This window comes from Rhinolophus sinicus, chromosome X, assembly GCF_036562045.2.
Source record: "Rhinolophus sinicus isolate RSC01 chromosome X, ASM3656204v1, whole genome shotgun sequence".
In the NCBI taxonomy this organism is placed as follows: domain Eukaryota; kingdom Metazoa; phylum Chordata; class Mammalia; order Chiroptera; family Rhinolophidae; genus Rhinolophus; species Rhinolophus sinicus.
Window position 1 is genome coordinate 71,653,806 of NC_133768.1, and position 20,630 is coordinate 71,674,435.

The following is a 20,630-nucleotide window of genomic DNA, read 5'->3' on the forward strand; positions in this document are numbered from 1 at the left end:
ATTCTGCCAATAATTTGCCTATCTGCTTTTCAACAAAATTGATAACAGCCTGAAATTCCAGCCAACCACCTTAGTTTCCTTTTGGTTTTGCAGGGGCTATGGGGAGTCAATAAAATCATTGACTTAAGCTTAGGGTTTTATCCATATAGATACTATTGAAACACAGGGACTAGCTCATCCATTTCCTTATACATTATTATAGATATTTTTAAGCTTGTAGAGAAAAATGCAATCCCCTTAACAAGGCAGAAGATAGCCATGTGATTTTTAGACCTGGATCTCTATATGCAAGTACTGTGATGGCACAAGTTATTGGACAATTGAATTTTTGAAGTGAGTAAGACTTGCTTTGGTGATCCTAGTACTCTGTCTCTCCACGGCTGCTTCTTCCCTTCAGTACCTCTACGCTTGTTTTTTTGACCTTCTATCCTTGTCATATGTATTCTCAGTCATACATTACATTGGATTCCCACCCTAGAGGTAGATACAGCTTAATGTTCTCTTTAATTGGCAAATTAATAATAATTGCTACCATTTATTGAGAACTATCTGAGTCAGGCCTGTACTTTGCACTTTAATCCTTATAGCAGTCGAAAGAGTAGGTAATATTACCATCCACCACAGTTATGCATGTATGAAGAACATGGAATCACAAACAGTTGAAGAAACATGACCAAGGTCACAAATTAAGCGGCAGAGCCAGGATTCAAACTCAGGTATTCTTAACCCAGAGTCTATAATTTGGTATCAACAGCAACATTATAGGGTTTGTGACCTGTTAGATAGTGGGTGGCAGATGTTTGTGAAAGTTGGAAGAGGCTTCCTTATAAAATCATAACATATAAGCAGCCATCTGGTCTGAATTAGCGTGAGATCAGCCTGATGCTAATGAACATCACAGACATTTCCAAGGTCTGGATACACATAAGACAGGCAGGGATGAGGTGTTTTTGCTGTCCCAGGTACTAAAATTCCCTCCTCAAGAACTAAGCAGTGCCTTTTTCTTCTTTTGGGCCCTCTGAGACTAAATGACTTTAAACTAGTGAACTCCAGCTTGCAGGCTTATGCTAAAGCATTGATGGGACATTGGCCCATAGACAAAAATCCTAAAGGCCTGGGTTTCATTCAGACATGTAACTTGCCTGTCAGGCTAAAAGCAGAACAGTAGAGTCATCTCTGTTGACTCTACTTGCTGAGTCATCTAATGCAGCAAGATCGATCTGCAGTGTTTTCAATGGTTTGTAACCCCAGGCAACCACCCCCATAGAAGAGTTTCCTAAAAAATCATTTTTTCTCTCACAAATGACCTGAGCACTTTTCCATCAAAGATACTCATAGAGAAAGTTCATGTTTGCTGCACAAACACCCAATGGTACCAGATCAATGAGGCGCAAGGCAGGTTTCCATCTGTACTGGGAAGCATATATTCTGCAGGGAAGCATTAGTCCAGATCACGGGATGATGGGGTGGGGAGGAGAGACATTCAGACCCTCAACTGAATTAAACCGTACCTGGAAGCTGCTTTATTTAATTCAGCATAGAGAAGACTGGAGGGGGAGTGATAGGGAGTGACTACCATGTCAGAGCATTAGCCTGCCTTATCATATTCAAGGACTGCTTATTCAGATCTGCAGATTCTTTCTAAGCACTGGGTTCAATCTCTTGACAAAATCATATCAGGAGATGAGTGATAATGACAGCTGAGGAAATGCATATCCTATCAGAAAACACGGAGCCATTTTTATCAAGTTCCACAGTTAGTGGGGAAGTATGGGGATGATTCAAAACGGTAAGGACTCTGTTTTGGGAGACTTTCACTTTGAGAAATTTCAGAGATTTCATATCTCAGTTTCTGGAGACAACAATTCTTGTTTTACTAGCCTCTCAGTTAAACTTAATGAGATAATAATTGAAAAGAGAAAGTGCTTTGTAAATTCAGATTTTTTTCCTGTTTTATTATTCTGCATTCAATAATCACATCTTGAAATCACCTAACCTAAATTTTCTCCTTGGAACTGTGAACAGTCATAATTGGCTTCATTTGAAAATCAATTTCAACATCATAGGTCATCAACTTATATTTGATTAATTAAATTAGTGCTCATGAGACTTATGAAGACAGGGAACAAGCTTGGCAAATCCCCAGAGGGCTGCCATCACTTGGGAAATTAATCAAGATTTCTAAGGAACAAGTTGTAACTTGAGTGATGGGGATGAAAGCAAAATGACTTTATTGTCAGATATTGTTGTCGTAGGATTGAGTTCATTTGAAATATTGTTACATATTCATCCTAGAGAGATTCAGGGGGAAAAATCACAGCTTTAAAGTAAGACAGACATAGATTAGATAACAAACAGTTTTGCCACTTTTGCTCGCTCAGTTACCCAACCTCTCTGAACCTTAATTTCCTCAACAATAAAACAGTAATAATAGTAGTACTCACCTCATAGGAATGTTGTGAGGATTACATGAGACTAGGAAACTATATAATAGGAGTCAGGTAATTGGGGTTTAAATCCTAGTCCTGGCCCTTCGTAGCTGTTTGTCCTTAGGTGAGTAATTTCACCTCCCTGAATTTCAGTTTCCTCATCTGCAAAGTGAAAATAACACCCTGAAATTTGTAAGTTTTTGATAACCATGCATTTGACTTGCTCATGCAAACAAGTGGAATATCCACAATTATGAAAATTGCTCTATAAATGCAAAGCTGTCGTGAAAGAGGGTAAAGGGATAATGCCTTTTGATTGATACCAGTTCTGTTTTCCACTTTAGACCCCAAACTAAGTAAGTCTTTGTGTTATAATGATTCTCCACTTAGGACAATTTATTTCTGAGTTCTAAAAATCACTTCATATCTAATGTCCACTGAAAGATTATTCTGTGAATTAGAAAATTATTCTTGTCATGAAATGTTTAATTCAAAGGCAATTGCTTGCTTAATACCCACAGTTGTAGCCACATTAGGAACTATTAGCACATGTTTAAGTTATATTTTGCTTTTCCTTATTGTTTTCATTACAAAACATGTTGGTAGGCTATGAATGCCTAATGAGTTCAACCATAAATAAATAAATAAATAAATAAATAAATAAATAAATAAATCATTAAGCTGAAAACAGAAGTATCGATACCAGCCCAATTTACTGAAATAATTACCGCCTTGGACTTTTGTTTGAGATACAAAGATTATGTCTAGATTCACAAACTGATATGGCTGAAATGAGACCAGTAAAGTTCATTTCATAAAAATACAACACATGCAATGTATGTAGTTGTTCCACATGACAGCCAAAATGTAATATTCCTCTTGTGACATTTTTGTAGGCAGAATAATGTCCCCCTCCCATCCCCAGATGTTCACATCTTAATCTGTTAGGAATATGTTAGGTTGTATAGCAAAGGCAAATTAAGGTTGAAAATGGAATTATGGTTGCTAATCAACTTAGTTTGAAATAGGGAAATTATCCTGACTTATCAAGGTGAACCCAATGTAATCACAAGGGTCCTTAAACAGTAGAAGAGGGAGACAGAAGAGATGGTTGGAGTGCTGTAATGTAAGAAGGACTCAACCTGCCATTGCTGGCTTTGAATATGGAAGAAGGCCAGCACCAAGGAATGTGGGCCGCTTCTAGAAGCTGGAAAAGTAAAGGAAATAAATTCTCCCCTAGGACCTCAGAAAAGGATGCAGCCTTACCAACATCTTAATTTTCATCCGTGACCCACATCAGACTTCTAACCTCTTAAACTACAAGGTAATAATAAATGTCTTATTTTAAAACACTAAGTTTGTAGTAACTTGTTATAGCAGCAATAAAAACTAAAACAAGCAATTACCACTTTTGGTCATTTATGACAAAATGCCATTTGAAAATGCCTATATCTTGTACTAGATTAACCCTTTTAATATAACTTTGTATATTCTTTAAATTTGTACTTTACATCTCCAGCCCCAGCACACACACACACACACACACACACACACACACACACACACACAATGTTTGAGTGTGTTTCTATAATAGAACTATAAATGTTTGTTAACTACTGAAATAACAAATGGTACCACATAATCTAAGATTGACTATTCATCACACTTTTTGACCTGCAGAATTGTGTAGACACAGCTATTCAGTCACTTAATCCCCCAAACTCCACCAATTTAATATAACCCCCCTCTTTTTCTGATGCTTATGTACAAACAGGATGCATTTTGAATAAAAAAAAGTCTTAAATTAAAAAAAAAATCTATTTAATTTTACTAACAATTGTCACCCCAATAAATTTAATAAAATAAAATTTAAAAAAATAAAATAAAAAATAAATTAAAAAAAATACAGGAAAGGGGCTGACAGTATAGAGTAGTGGCTATGAGCTCAGACTCAAAACTCAAATAGATTTAGGTTGAATCCTGGACCCATAATGTATTTATCAGCAATATGACTTTAGGAAAGTCTCTTAATCTCACTGAGCCTCATTTTTTTTTCATATGTCAAGTGTTGATAATATTAAGAACTGCTTCAATGAACACTAGAGCACATACATCTTTACAGATAAATGTTTAAAATTTGTATTGGTAGATACCCAAGAGAGGGATTGCTGGGTCATATGATAATGCTAATCTTATTTTTTGAGGATTGTCCACACTGCCTTCCATAGTGGCTGCACCAATCTGCATACCCACCACCAGCTTGATTTACGGTGGCCAACACATGGAAACAACCACAATGTCCTTCGATAGATGAATGGATAAAGTAGTTGTGGTATATATACACAATGGAATACTATTCTGCCATAAGAAAAGATGAAATAGTACCATTTGTGACAACATGGATGGATCTTGAGATTATAATGCTAAGCAAAATAAGTCAGACAGAAAAAGTAGAGAACCATAAGATTTCACTGATATGTGGTATATAAAATTGAAAACAACAAAAGAACAAGACAAACAAATGAAGAAACAAAAATTCATAGACATAGACAAGTTTAGTGGTGACCAGATGGTAAGGAGGGACGGGAGTGGTAGATGAGGGTAAAGGGGATCAAATATATGGTGATGGAAGGAGAACTGACTCTGGGTGGTGAACACACAATGTATTATATAGATGATGTATTACAGAATTGTACACCTGAAATCTACATAGTTTTGCTAGCAATTGTCACCCCAATAAAATTTAATAAAAAAAAGACCTACTTTATACATTGTTGTGGGGATTTAATGAGGGGATGAATGTAAATGAGCTTTATATGGAATGCATGCTTAAGCAATGTTAGCCATGTTGCAGTGGCAAGAATATTGAATTATTTTTTATAACATTTTTGTTAGTTTCAGGTGCACAAAACAATGCAATAGTTAGACATTAATCATTTACATCCCTCACACAGTGACAGCCCTCCTCCCCCCATCCACTATCCCTCTGACATCGCACAGAGCCATTACATTTCCACTGTCTCTATTCCTAATGCTGTACTCCACTTCTTGTAAATATATATATATATATATGAAAATTGTAGTTGACATTTGTTATTGTTCAGCTTCAGCTTCAGGTGTGCAGTGCAGTGATCAGGCATCTACATCATCCCTGAGGTGGTCTCCCTAATAAGACAAGTGTCCATTGGATACCCTTCAAAATCTTTATAATATTATTGATTACGTTCCCCAATCTGACTTTCATATCCCCGTGGCAATCTTGTGGTTACCAATTGTGCTTTCTAATCCCTTCACCTTCCTCCTTATCCCCACCCCCACCCCCATCTAGCAACCCTCAGTTTTTCCTCTATGTCTCTGAGACTGTTTGATTAATTTGTTCATTTATTCTTTTCTTTAGATTCCACATATAAGTGAGATCATATGGTATTTGTCTTTCTCTGTCTGACTTATTTCACTTAACATAATGTTCTCTAGGTCCATCCATGTTGTTGCAAATGGTAAGATTTCATTCTTCTTTATGGCTGCATAATACTCCATTGTATAAATGTACCACAGTTTCTTAATCCAGTCGTCTACCGATGGGCATTTTGGTTGTTTCCATGTCTTGGCTATTGTGTATAGTGCTGCAATAAACATAGGGGTGCATAAATTTTTTTGAATTAGAGTTTTGGATTTCTCCGGATAGATACCTAGGAGTGGAATTGCTGGATCATAAGGTAGTTCCATTTTCAGATTTTTGAGATACCTCCATACTGTTTTCCACAGTGGCTGCACCAATCTGCAATCCCACCAACAGTGCACAAGGGTTCCCTTTTCTCCACATCCACGCCAGCACTTGTTGTTTGTTGATTTATTGATGATAGCCATTTTGACTGGGGTGAGGTGGTATCTCATTGTGGTTTTTATTTGCATTTCTCTAATGATTAGTGAGTTTGAGCACTTTTTAATGTGTCTGTTTGCCATCTGTATGTCCTTTTTAGAAAAATGTCTCTTCATGTCCTCTGCCCATTTTTTAATTGGGTTGTTTGTTTTTTGGAGTTGAGTTGAGTGAGTTTTTTATAAATTTGGGATATTAACCCCTTATCAGATATATCATTGGCAAATATCTTCTCCCATTCAGTAGGATCCCTTTTTGTTTTATTGATGGTTTCCTTTGCTGTGAAAAAACTTTTTAATTTGATGTAATCCCACATGTTTATTTTTTCTCTTACTTCCCTTGCCCAAGGGGATATATCAGTAAAAATCTTACTCCAGGTAATGTCTGTAAACTTCCTTCCTATATTTTCTTCTAGGAGTTTTATGGTTTCAGATCTTACATTTAAGTTTTTATCCATTTTGAATTTATTCTTGTATATGGTATAAGGAGGTGATCCAGCTTCATTTTTTTTCATGTGTCTGTCCAGGTTTCCCAGCACCATTTATTGAATAGACTGTGTTTACCCCACAGGAAGTTCTTGCTTCCATTGTCATAGACTAAATGACCATATAGGCATGGATTTATGTCTGGGCTCTCTATTTTGTTCCATTGATCTATGTGTCTGTTTTTATGCCAGTACCATGCTGTTTTGATTACTGTAGCCTTGTAGTATAATTTGATGTCTGGTACCGTTGTACCTCCCACTTTGTTCTTATTTCTCAAGATTGCCGAGGCTATCCAGGGTCTTTTATGGTTCCATATAAATTTTAGGATTATATGTTCCATTTCTGTGAAAAACGTCCTTGGTAGTTTGATAGGAATTGCACTGAATCTGTTTATTGCCTTAGGCAGTACGGACATTTTAACGATATTAATTCTTCCTATCCATGAGCATGGTATGTGTTTCTATCTGTTTGTATCTTCTTTAATTTCTCTCTTCAGTGTCTTATAATTTTCTGAGTACGGATATTTTACGTCTTTGCTTAAATTTATTCCCAGGTGTTTTATAGTATTTGAAGCAATTGTAAATGGGATTGTTTTCTTAATTTTTCCTTCTGATATTTTATTATTGGTATATACAAATGCAACTGATTTCTGAATATTAATTTTGTATCTTGCTACTTTACTAAATTCATTTATCAGTTCTAATAGTTTTTTGATGGAGTCTTTAGGGTTCTCTATATATAGTATCATATCATCTGCATATAATGACAAGAATATTAAACTTTGATTCAGGAAAAATAGGTTTTGGTCTTCTATATCACTAATTTGCAATATGATGTTCAGCCAATCCCTTTCTCTTCTGTCTTTCAGTTTCTTCATCCATCAAAATAGTGACATGAATTAGAAAAATAAGAGCTTGTCTAACTCTAAAATTATCCATTCTTGATTATCTAATTATATTCTTAGGCATCACTATATGTGCCATATTTCTAGAATCTGAAAGATCAGTAACCAGAGAACGAAAGGAGAATCTTGATGCAAGTTAAAAATTGATCCATGTCATGAAGATGCGGGGTGTGTGTGTGTGTGTGTGTGTGTGTGTGTGTGTAAATATTATTCAGTCATGATGCAGAAAGAAATCCCGTGATTTGTGACAACATGGATGGACTTTGAGGGCATTATGCTAACGTAAGTAAGTCAGACAGTGAAAGAGAAATACTTCGTCGTATCATTTATTTGTGGAATGTAGAATAAGTGGAACTCACAGAAACAGAGAGTAGAATGGTGGTTTCCAGGGGTTGGAGTGTGGGGAAAATGAGGAGTTGTTGGTAAAAGTGTACGAACTTTCAGTTAGAAGATGAATAAGTTCTAGGGATCTAATGTACAGCATGGTGATTATAGTTAACAATACTCTAATTTATCCTTTAAAGTTGCTAGTAGATAGTAGACCACAATTTTTCTCACCACAATAAAGAAATGGTAATTATGAGACCTGATGGAGGTGTTAGTTAACACTGTAGTGGCAATCGTATTGCAATATATAAGTGTATCAAAGCAACAGATTTTACTCCTTAAACTTATACAACATTATATGTCAATTATATCTCAGTAAAGATGGAAACATTTTAAATTGATCCATCTTCAATGTTTAAGCTCTTGTATTTATTTTAGTGCTTGCCATACCCCAAGTTCTGTGTGGAACCCACAAGTACACTATCTTGTATAATTTCTTTGATAGTAATCACATTTGGAATGTGTTAGACATCAACAAGATAAGGGTCCAGGGAGTGCTATTGTAAACAGAGAAGGTAAAATCTTCTTTCAGGAGGAAAAAGCAAAGGGAAGAAAAAGCATGCTCTGTGAAGAAAAAAAAAAAAAAAGTACCATTACAATCTCTGTTTAAGTTTCGATTTCCCTCAAGGTTGTTTTGTTTCCAAGTTTGAAGAAGTTGTTGTGTATCTGGGCAGATTTGTGCTGAGTAAGCATGCTTCTCTCCAAAGAAGGGCCCTGTGTCAAATGACATTGAGGAGAAATTGCCCTGCTTTTATAGTCAAGCTTTCCCAAAGCTCTTGCATTGATCAAATCTCAAACATTAGAGGAAATAAATATGGCATATAGAGGAAAGGACACTTCAGAGCAATTCCACAGCAGCCATGACCATTCACTACTCCCAGGCACAGCCACTGAATTGCCAGGCTGGGTATTGGCTCTGAGCGAGATACCCAGAGCAGTTGCTAGGGGGACGCTGAGCCAGGGGCAATGGCAATGCAGCACTTCGCTGGAAATTTAGCATCTACCTGTTAAAGGATCACTTATTCATTCAAAGAAAATACCTGAGTAAGTTCTAGGCTGAATAAAAGCAAATTTTTTGTGATGGCTTTAAAGGATGACAGGAGTATTTTTAATGCAAATTTTTAATGCAACTAGAATGTGTTTGTTTTAAAAACAATTTAATCCTACGAATAAAACATTCTATTTGATTGACTCTCTCTCAATAATTTTAATCTCCCAAATATACACGTGAGGCATAGGAGCTATCACCATCAGTAATAGTGACTTGCTAAAGGAAATTATTCCTGATGGGAGGGTAAAGATATATGGGAAATGCATATCAAAATATCTAAAGATTGAGCTATCAATGGTTTAAATACAAATCTCAAAATGACTTGGAATCATTGGATTAATTGTTTTTTTCTGAATCCATCACAGCCTTTCTATAATAGCTAGAACACGTAGAGAATACGTATTCTATTTGGATGGAGTTAACAAACAAACAGTATATGTCAGTCTGCCACTTCCTATTTTAAATAAGTCAAAGAATATTAGAGTTTTGGTAGAGAAAATATTTATAAGATATTAATTGCTGTAGTGCTTAGTTGATGGAGAAAATAACAGGCTAGAGTGAAAAAAGGGCTTTACTTTTAATGGACATTGATGTGTTTTATTAATTTAAAATATGCCTGGGAATCTCGTTTTTAAGATGTTGTTAAGAAGTGAAGGAATCATAATAATGCTGGTTGGAATCTTTGAAATCAAAGAAAATAACGTTGTCTTCAACTTCTGCTGAAGGCCACCCTGTTTTTTGGCCAATACCAATGTGAAAACAGGAGTTCAGGGAAGGGTCCTGGGGCCCAGTATTTTCCTGCTACTTAGCCCCCTTCTAAGGAGTAAAGCCTATCATTCTGCATTGACAGACAATCTTTCAAAAGCAACTAGACTTAGGAGAAGAAGTACAGATTCTTAAGTTCATACTGAGATTTAAATCACAGAGACTTCTTTGCAGTAAGTTTTGATTAGAGAGACACAACCCTGGGTGCCTAAAAGCTGGCTAGCGAAGAAACTTTTTTGAAGTAGGGTATGCAAAGCAATGAAGCTTATGGCAAATGAAACACATTATAGTCAAGACTGGTCCTGTTTGCATTTATAGGTTTAGAGAATTAAAGATGATATTAAATAATCATGTTTATTTTGTGTTTTTCTAGGTGATTATCTAAATTAAGGGACTCTCAGACTAATAATCCTAGAAATGAAATATTTATAATATATGGGACTTTAGATTCAATAAGTGGCCAGTAAAATGTATGCATCATAATTCAGAATTGAAAGTCTATGTAGTTAATTGAGAAAGAGATATTTCTTTCCAAAGAAAAATAGTGCTTATGATGTTTCTAGAGCTCAACAACTTCTGGATTCATTCTGTGTTCAATTTATGAAATCTAGAAAGTAGTCAACTACTCTGGCTAGACTTGACTAATCTCCCTTCATGATTACAAAAACCTTTAAGGATACTAACAAGATCCCATGATTTTCCCTAAATCTAATTTTCTTAGTAAGGACCTCCATTTTGTTTTTCAACTTGAAGACTTCCCAAGTCTTCTGTACTGAGATCTTTAATTCCCTTAGAATATCAGGCAACCTAAATTCCTGTTAGGGACAATAGTTCTCAACCGGATGCGACTTTGCTCACCAGGGAGCATTTACCAATGCCTGGAGAAAATTTTGGTTGTAACAACTGGGGGAAGATACTCCTGGTGTTTAGTGGGTAGAGGACAGGGATGCTGCTAAACATCCTACAAGGCATAAATCAGTCACACACAACAGAAAAGTATCTGTCAGTGAAAGTTAATAGCATTGAGGTTGAGAAATCTTGCTTTAGGGGATTCTTCTTTTCCTTAAGGTGCGTATGCTGTCTTGGCAAGGGCTGGATCTCAAAGTTTATCCATTCGACTTATCTTTCATGGGATGCTGAGTCCTGATCAAAGTGACACAGAACAAAAATAATACAGAGAACACTAAAAAAAAAAAACACCCACAAAATAAGTTAAAATAAATTAAGTCCAATGATGGGATCAAGATGAATTTATTGTGTAATCCCTTTTGCCTGTATATCTAGACCTGGCCTGGTTTCTTTCCTGTCTCTAAACTTAATTCCCCAGACATCCTGTCCATCCTTGAGATATCCTACTAATATTCCCTTTTTGCTTAAATTAGCAAGAGTTTCTTTCTGTCCATTCTAACCTAAGAACCTAGGGGAAGCACCAGTTTTTAGAGAAAGAATATCATGGGAAAGTTGATTTGGAGAGTGCGTTTATTTGTTCCACAGTGTCAGACACTGTCTTAATTGTTGCTTTATATAAGGCATTATCCTTGTCTTCCTGGAGCTTAAAAATCTAGTTAGAGAGAGTAGACATACACATACAAGGCGAGGTTTCATTTATATTCAAAGCAATGTATGATATGAACTGAGTGGTTTAGAGAAATAGTAAATACTTTAGGATTTTAGAGACAGGAAAAATTAGCTTGGGCTTTTATTAGGGAAGGCTTTCTGGAGGGTGTAAACTGGCTTTTGGAGGATAGATAGGACATGGGATGGCTGAAAGGAAGGGGAGGTCTTAGAGAGGTGTTATGGGCATGGTGACATCAGACAGAACTCAGTTCAGATTCTAGATTTACTGGCCAAAAGCTGTTGACTTTGGGGAAATTATCTGTAAAATGTAACACAGGGATACTAAATACATGATATTATGGTAACTATTATTTTTTTCTAAACTTAGGGAAAGTGTTTTTAAGAATAACATGCATAGTTAGAAATTAATGCAATGGGTTAATGGGACAATGTGTTAATGGCTATAGCATTGATAAAGTAGAAGAGTGGGTAAAGAGGCAGGAAGGTTTTTTGGGTTTTTTTTTTAAGGCTGTATTGTGTCTCCCTTTTTGATCCTAGCTCACAGGTTCATATTTTATCCTGTTGTAAATGTAGGAGACATTGGTAGATTTTGAAAGGTTAAACATTGTGATGAAAATAGTGATTTTGAAATGTGATTATAGTGCTTGTGTGTTGAATGGATTTGGAGGAGTCTTTTCATTGCCCTTAATATATATATTCCATAATGACTTTATTCATAGAAATTAATGAGTTACTTTATGATCCTAAGTGTATGTGTTTGTACACTTAGCGATTTTTGCTTCAAGCTGTCCTACTCCCTCTCACTTGTCTCTCTGGCATGTCTAATTAAACAGACAAGTCAACAACAAAAGAGGATAATGAAAGTTTTAATAACAGTATGTAATACTTAAGCGATATAGTCAAATGAACTAATTCTATTCAATCAAACAACTAATTCTAATGATTTATTACACTAAGTTCATGGAACTTGACCAATAATTTCAGTGAAGCCAATTGATCTGTTTGTACAGGTAGACGCAACCTTTGTTAATAAAAAAGAGCTTATTTGGACATTCTCCTCAGGAAAGTTAGTGTCAAGCATAAAACCCAGCTTTAGGAAGAAGCAGGCAGTGACTAGTAATAGATTCACTAGCACATTGAGACTAGTGTCATGTTATACTCAGTAGAGCAATGATATTTAAGGATAATTAAACATAAGCAGCTACAGAGGGAAATGCAGAGGAGGAATTATGGACTCAAATATTGGTACCAAACTTCATCCCTTGCTCCCATTCTTTCAATCAAAACATGAAGCTTGAGCAGCAAATCCAAACACTAGCCCAGACCCCATTTAGTCCCTCTAGAGGTCCAGGATAAATTTTCTAATGAAATTATCAATCTCCACTGTTGTTCAGGGAGCCTAATATTGACAGTCCTCCCCTTCATTTTCCAAACAGTAACTGTGAAATTCTTATGAGATCTAAAAGAAAAGAAAGAAATGAGCTTGCCTGCCTATGGGAGCATGTGCTCTAGCTAATCTGCAAGTGCAATAATTATCCTGGGCACTGACAGTTTTGTCTCTGGGCTGGTGGTTAGGATCCAGATGAACTGCTGCAGTTGCTGTTTTATCATCACAAATGTTCTACACTTCTTGGCAATTCCCATGTCTAGACATGATATTGGGTTTAATGAGACTCCACTCCTATATATCCCATCGGCATGTGTTAGGGTAAGTGCAAGTTCATCCCCTTTCATTCACGGGTTTTTTAAAAAAATGTATGTGTGTGGAATGTCCTATAGGGAATCATGTGTCAGCTGGCTGTTTGCCACCATGCCACTCCCATTGGCCGAGGAACCTTAGCTTAGTTCATTAGTGTGTAGTCAAAGAGGCTAAAACCGTTGATTCAGTACTGAGCGTTTTTACCTGTCTCCTGCCTCCAACTTGTATTTGTCGTTCTATTTATTTTGCCAATGAGGGTTTTGGTCACAGGAAGAACCAAATGGGTCAATGTAAGCTTCATTTAACTTCATCTCTAAATTGGCCATAATTATAACTATCTTCCTTACCTCCCAAGGTCATTGTGTATATCACGTAAATTAAAGTATCTGAAAGCACTTTGAAGATTATGATCCACATATAAATTTAAGGTACTCATATTATCATTAATATTAATAAATGTCACTTCAGTAATTGACATTTAACAATAATAAAATCAGGGTAAATATATCCATAGTCCATGGCAGGAGGTAAGAATAGGGGACAACAATGACTTCAAATTCATATTCTGATGAAAGTAAGACAAAATATTCATCGTTCAGCATGAAATACATTACTTATAACTACTTCTCACTTATCACATTTTAATTAATTCATTTGGAGGCAAGACATATTTGAAGATAAGACTAGGAACAGTTTTTGTCAAGCTAAGTGTCTATAATCTGGATGTGTAAGACAGATTGACTGTATTTCTACAAAGAAACCAAAATGTTGTTTTCAATAATTAAAATTTGGGTGGATGGATTTAATTTAATTTTAATTTTAATCATGTTTTGAATACACAGTTTATTAATGTTGTTCAAATGTACAAAAAGTATATAGTGAAAATTCAATCTTTCTCTGTCTGCGCATACTGCCATTCCCCCACACCACCACCACTTCTCAGACACCCAGTTCCTCTCCTCAGAAGAAATCAGTTACCAATTTGACAGGTATCCATTCAGAAATATTCCATACTTACACAAATAAATTTATATATATACACACACACATAATATATAAAAACATAAATAAAGTACGTATTTATATATTTTGTTCAAAGGATGGTATACTGTGCACATTGTTTGGAACCTTGGTTTTTCATTGAATAGTATATCTTGGAGACATTTTCGTGATAGATGTATAGATTTACCTAATTCCTTCAAATAGCTGTACAATAATATATCATTATATGAAAGTACTATAATATTATTTAACCAGTCTCCTACTGATGGATATTTTACTTGTTTCCAATATTTCGCTATTACAAACAAAAACAAGCCACAACAAAACTAAACACTTGTTATGACTGGATTTTGAATCCAAATATTTAAATTTTGTTTAAAGTATATCCCTTATGTTTCAAATAATATTTAAATATCTGATTATTAAGAGTAACAGAAGTATTTAAAACATTAAGATTATAGATATCATATGTGTATATTTGTCTATATTATGCCAAAATCAGCTTAGTTAAAAAGCACATATATATGTGTGTGTGTGTGTGTGTGTGTGTGTGTGTGTGTGTGTGTAGTTTGATTACATAAGGACAAGATGTGTTGTAGTCCATCAATAAAGATTGGTTGGAAAAATGGAATTATTCACTAAAATTTTCCCTTTTCAAGAAATTTGGATATCAGGAAGATAGTAGTGTTATATAAAGCTCTTTCCTGAGAATTTCTGGTGCATTTATTTGTTATCTACAACTGTTTTGGGACTCTCACCAAATTTATATATTTTCCTAACCTTACCTGTCACGTGATCACCTTTTCTTTCTCCTTTTCTAACCATCCTTGCAAATATGACATGGAACTTTTATCACATTAGCAGAGAATTCTTAAGCCACTCAATTAATGATGGTTTAATGATTCTCTTATATGCCCAGCTCTATTCCATCTCCTGTGGGTTACAAAGAAGTATAAAACATTTCCCTTTAATAAGTAAGAGTCCAGTTGGATAGTTGAAGCAAGACATAAATTTGGGAACAATTAAAAAGAATTCAGGATATACATAATAGCTTGATGTAAGCTTTGCCATAAAGCGTTTTATAGCTGTATGCCAAGTCTTCTCATTTCTTTCTTCTAGGTACCTCTTTTCTTTTTTAATTTTTTTATACTCCACCACTTTGACTCCTCACTCCTTCACTGTGGCATTGTTGTTGCATCCTCTTAGCTGGTTTTCTTCTCCAGCCCATCGTGTATATTAAGCCAGTCATCTTTATTTTTTTTGATTCATAGAAAATGTTTTTCAGTTACTGTTGATATATTAGTTTCAGGTGTACAAAACAACATAGTGATTAGACATTCATATACCTCACAAAGTGATAACCCCAGTAAATCTATTACCTATCTGACACTGTACATAGTTAAGCCAGTCATCTTTAGAGAGCTCATCCCTTGAGTCTGTTGTTGTTTTTGTTCCAAGAATTTATAATGGCCTTCTAGTTTACTACAACATGTCCAAATTCCTCTGCATGTTTCTTGGGATCCTCCAGAATTGAGCTCCACCGTATCTATTTAGTTTCATTTCCAGTTACTCCACATCATGAGTAACTTGCTTTTTAACCCAACCTACCCAACTCATTTTTCCTTACTCCGTGCCTTTCCAAATCTTTTCCATTCATTAAGGTATATGTGGAGACCCATTTCCTTCATAAAATTTTCCCCAACCCTGCCAACCAATATTGACCTCTCTTTTCCCTATGCCTTCAGCACATATAGCCTTATAGCTCAACTGCTACAATTTTTCATTCGATTGTATTCTTTGTTCTAGTATCTCTTTATTTTATTATTAGTTTTTAATTTTTAGTACTTTTTAAAAATTTTTCAATTACAGTTGATATACAATGTTATATTAGTTTCCGTATATAAGATAGTAATTAAACATTTATATAACTTATGAGGTGATCACCCCCATAAATCTAGCATCTCTTTATTTCATTGTGTTAATTCTGTGCTCATAGATTGCATATCTACTTCTTTCTCCCATAGCACTTAGCACAGGATTTGGTGGATAAAAGATGTTCAATCAGTATTTTTAATCAATTATCCTAATGAAAGTACAAGTGCTTTATTATATTGTTTTGGGGGTTGAGGTTAGGAGTAGGGAATGATTCTGAAGCATAGAGGTTCAATCCAACAGAACTGTCCATTAGGGTTATAGTTCCTTTAGAATATGTAATACCACAGAGTAGGTATGGAAATTTAATGTTTATCTGATTGTACTTTAGAAATCTGTATTTCTTTACACTCACAAGCTTATAAAAACCACTCAACATATTCTATTTGTTTGATCTTGTTGGAAAGTGTAGCTGTGGAAATGGCCTATTTACAGTGATCAATGGTGCTATAAATATACTGGGAAATGGATATTGCATGGATAGAGTAACAACTCAAGTAGGAATACTGTCTAATAACTGTTTACACACCATCAAGTCTACAAACATCACATATCATCCATGATAGAATCTTTTTTATACTGTAATTTATCTCAATTTTTCCATTACTTTCTTTCATTTTCTCTTCTAGCTTTACTCACAGACAAGCCTCCCAAGCCATTGTTCCCCATGGAGAATCAGCCAAGTGTTATAGATGTCCAGCTGGGTAAGTCCCCTTCTGGGAATAATAGATCCTAAATTTGCTCTCTGTTAACAGATGGGGAAAATTGCATGAACCAAGAAAGGTTTATTGCCACTGTTATTACATGCAAATGAACTTGTGTCTGCTCATTTATAACCCTGCAGTTCAATACAATAGCAGCTTTAAGGAAATGAGCTTGTATGGCATCAAGGAATGGTAATACTAATTGGTTACACTGGGTATTAAGTGTGCTGTAGGGCAGAGCTTTTTAACTCTGTGATTGATAGATTCATGGGTGTTGTGCATTGGTGATTGGTACAGAAAACTTTTCATGTTTGTCAGCCATTTTCTTTTTTTAATTTGGAGAGCATTAACTCTTGGGGAACAAACAGTTTTTAAAATAAAAGACCCCTTCAGTAAGACTTTAAAATGATTTGATAATATTATTTCCAGTGGCACAATCCATGGCTATTTAAAACTTGTTTTTATGATGAGATCCTGAATATTTATGAATCACATGGTGTTGGGACAAATAAAAAGTTGATTTATGGGTGCTAATGTCTTTTTACAGTCTCAAATAAGGACACAAAGTTTTGAGCCTTCTTTTTATGTCCCCTACCACTAATCTTTGTATTTAAAGAACTGTAAGATTGAAACTCAGAGGACTGACAATGTCTCTTTCAAATGCTGGCCTTCCTTTACTCTAAAACATGTACTTAAAAAGGGTGAGATTTCATCTATTGGGTTTCAATCTACAATTGTAAGAATGTCTTCAATTCTGAGCAAGAGAACTGAGTAAATATGCTGGAAATGTATCAGACATAATGTTGGCAGGTGATTTACTCAAATATGTGACCATGGTGGTACCTACCAATTATATAGACAGAGAAGGTGAGTTGGCCCCAGTATTTCACTCATTTTGGACATTTTTTGCTCAGCTTTTGATCTTTTGAATTTAACTTGGATTGTTAGAGGCTTATTGCTATCTTAAAAATAGGTGGTGAGAGACAATTACACTCCTAAGAGCTTGTTTGCTTTTCTAAAATGTAATATAGCACATTGTAGTTAATGCAGCCTAGCAGTATGACTACCAAAGTTAAGTATTTTAAAACAAAAAGAAGAAAATAATAAACATGTTGTCAAGAGTGGGCTGTGGGAATGGTGAATATTCTGCAGATAATGTTGATGTATTAGACTATGGCTCTCCCCCCACAACTTGTATTACCTTGCACTCATTACATTTTGTTATAGATGTGCAGACACACCCCCTTAGTAATTTTTTTACTTACATCTTCCCATCCGTACTGGGATAAAAATACCTCAAGGGCACTCTGTGTTTTGCCAGGGGTTACATGAAGCCATAAAATGATCTTGTGTCATTGGATTTCTTGGAGATTCAAGTGTATAAGTTGCTATCATATGAAAATTTATATATTACGGAGTAGAAAGCAAAATTCACACAAATATTTCAGATGACACATGAGTAAGTTTTGTGTTCGTGGCCCTGGGTGAATACTTCTTCATTCTCCTCTGCCATTAGGCCAGGGGTGTCCAAACTTTTTTCAACGTTTTTCACCAAGGGCCATATGCGGTAAAATACACAAACAGCCAGGCCACTCACTCAAGGTGAAGTACGTATTGCCTCACCTGGTTTATTTAAGTGAACTAAATATATTATTGGAATTTGCTGCGGGCCAATTAACAATGGATCATGGGCCGCAGTTGGCCCGCGGGCCACAGTTTGGACACCCCTGCATTAGGCACACGTCAACAGAAAAGTCTGAGCACTCTTTCTTTAAAGCAAGGAGAGAGACCCTTGTAGGAAGTATGTTTCTTTCAGATGCAGTAGCTGCAACACTTGTATGTGCTATTCAGGACATCTCTAAGATGTGCTTTGTATAAATATGTATTTCAACATAGAGATCTATGCCCAAATAACCCACTACCAATATCACCCTGTAAAATTACTAAAGTAATTTGCTTCCAATGTACATTAGATGTAAGGCTGAACTTTTCAGTTTGAAATACAATTTGAAAACAACTATATTGACAGAAAGATGAAGACCTACCCATTTTTCATCCCAGAACAGCTGTTTCTCTGAGATGCTAAAGCAACCGTGTCATTCTGAGAAAGAAAAACAAAACCAGTAAACCAGATCTTTGGCATGTCAAGGAGCGTATGACTGGTTAATTTTAAGTGATTTTAACTTTTCCACAGATTTCTTTAGCACCATTTATTTACAACTGGAAATGATTTTGAAACTTAATCTTATGCTTCAATAGTAAGGTGATGTTAGGAGCACTGTAAATGTCACATTGCTCCTCAGTGTCAGTGGGTGCTTTGTAGTCAGAATGATGAGGGTTTAGAAACCTCAGAGATAAAAAAGAGATGGAAAAAATAATCGGGGAAATTGGACAACACTGTCTATATGTGGAAAGCTTTCAGAATTCAATAAGTTTATGAAAACTCCTAGAAATTATTTTCCTTCATTTTTTAAAAAAAGTATATTAGGGACATTCAGTTTTAGATATCCTCAAACTAGAACTAAAACTAGAAATACCAAAACACACAACAATCCAACCCAAATGGGGTAAGAACATTACGAAGTTCAGGTTTCCCAAATCCCAATACTTAAAATTTGAGACAACGTTGCGGTAGATTTAAAATTGCCCACTTTTTTTTTTTGGTTGTTGTTGTTGTTGTTGTTTTTTCCTGCTCCTACCATCCAAACATAATTTTTCATTCCTCTCCCCTTGCAACTGGGTTGGCTTTAGGGATATGCTTAACCCATAGAGTATGTCATAAGTGATATTGTGGGATTTTGGTGGGTGGGTCAAAAGAAACCTTGCAACGTCTATTTGGGTTTCTCGATCTGCTCTGAAACTACCATGCTGTGAGAAGCTCAAGCCACATGGAGAGGCCCTAGAGGATGAAAAACCATGTAGAGAATGAGAAGCTAATGAGCACCAAATCACCAGACATGTAATTGAAGAAGCCATCTTGGAAGTGGAACCTCCAGCTCCACATGCCCTGGCTTGTGCTGTGTAGTTCAGAGACAAATCTTCTCAAATTTCTAACCCAAGCAAAATAAAATGGTTGTCATGTGTCACTATATTAGGTGTAGTTTGTTAAACAACAATAGTTAACCAGAAAAAAATATTAATTAGTTTTCTCTAAAAATGGAATTTCTCTGAATTCCATTTTCCCCAGGGACAAGAATCCCATGAAGGTATTTTATGCAAAATGAGAAATATTGTGGAAATACTTGAGTACTAGCTTCAAGATCATTTTAGAAAACATGGGCTGGTATAATTGTTCATGTGTTTGTTTGAGGGTTACACTGAGTTCTCAGTTCTGCATATTTCTAAAGTCAATCCAGTAAATGAAAATTTTCAGTAGAAATGAATACTTTTTACTGCACGAATTTGGCACTAGTAGAGCTATTTTGTTGTGTCTCTAGAGGAAAATAAACATCTTGACTTTCTCTTTCCTATAGTGTAATCTATTAGTCATCTATAAGGTTCTGGAAATTTACATACTTTTTGCTGACATAGTGATGACAGTTTGGTTGTTGCTAAATTGTGTTCACATTGTAAAGCTGAAAGAAGATTAATATTAACCAAATAACCATATATTTTGAGATAATAAACATGATCTTAACAAAATAATCTCAAAACTATTGTTCTCACAATGCAAGCCCATTCATCTACAGCTGCCTGTGATAAGGTATGAAATACAAAGACCAAAGGAATGTACAAAACACACACAAAAACCTAATTTGGTCTTGTTATCTTCCATTTTTTCCTCTCTCTGAAGGTAAATTTAGCTTTTAATTTAATA

At 35.4% G+C, this 20,630-nt stretch overlaps 1 protein-coding gene across 1 annotated transcript in view; it reads left to right on the forward strand.

Moving 5' to 3' along the window:
* The window catches only part of IL1RAPL2 (interleukin 1 receptor accessory protein like 2), a 1,389,708-nt gene that overhangs the window by 1,010,564 nt on the left and 358,514 nt on the right, over window positions 1-20,630 (forward strand). The window contains exon 6 of the mRNA XM_074323975.1: window positions 16,739-16,813. Within this exon, the coding sequence (XP_074180076.1) occupies window positions 16,739-16,813 (75 nt within the window). The remainder of the gene's footprint in view (window positions 1-16,738; window positions 16,814-20,630) is intronic.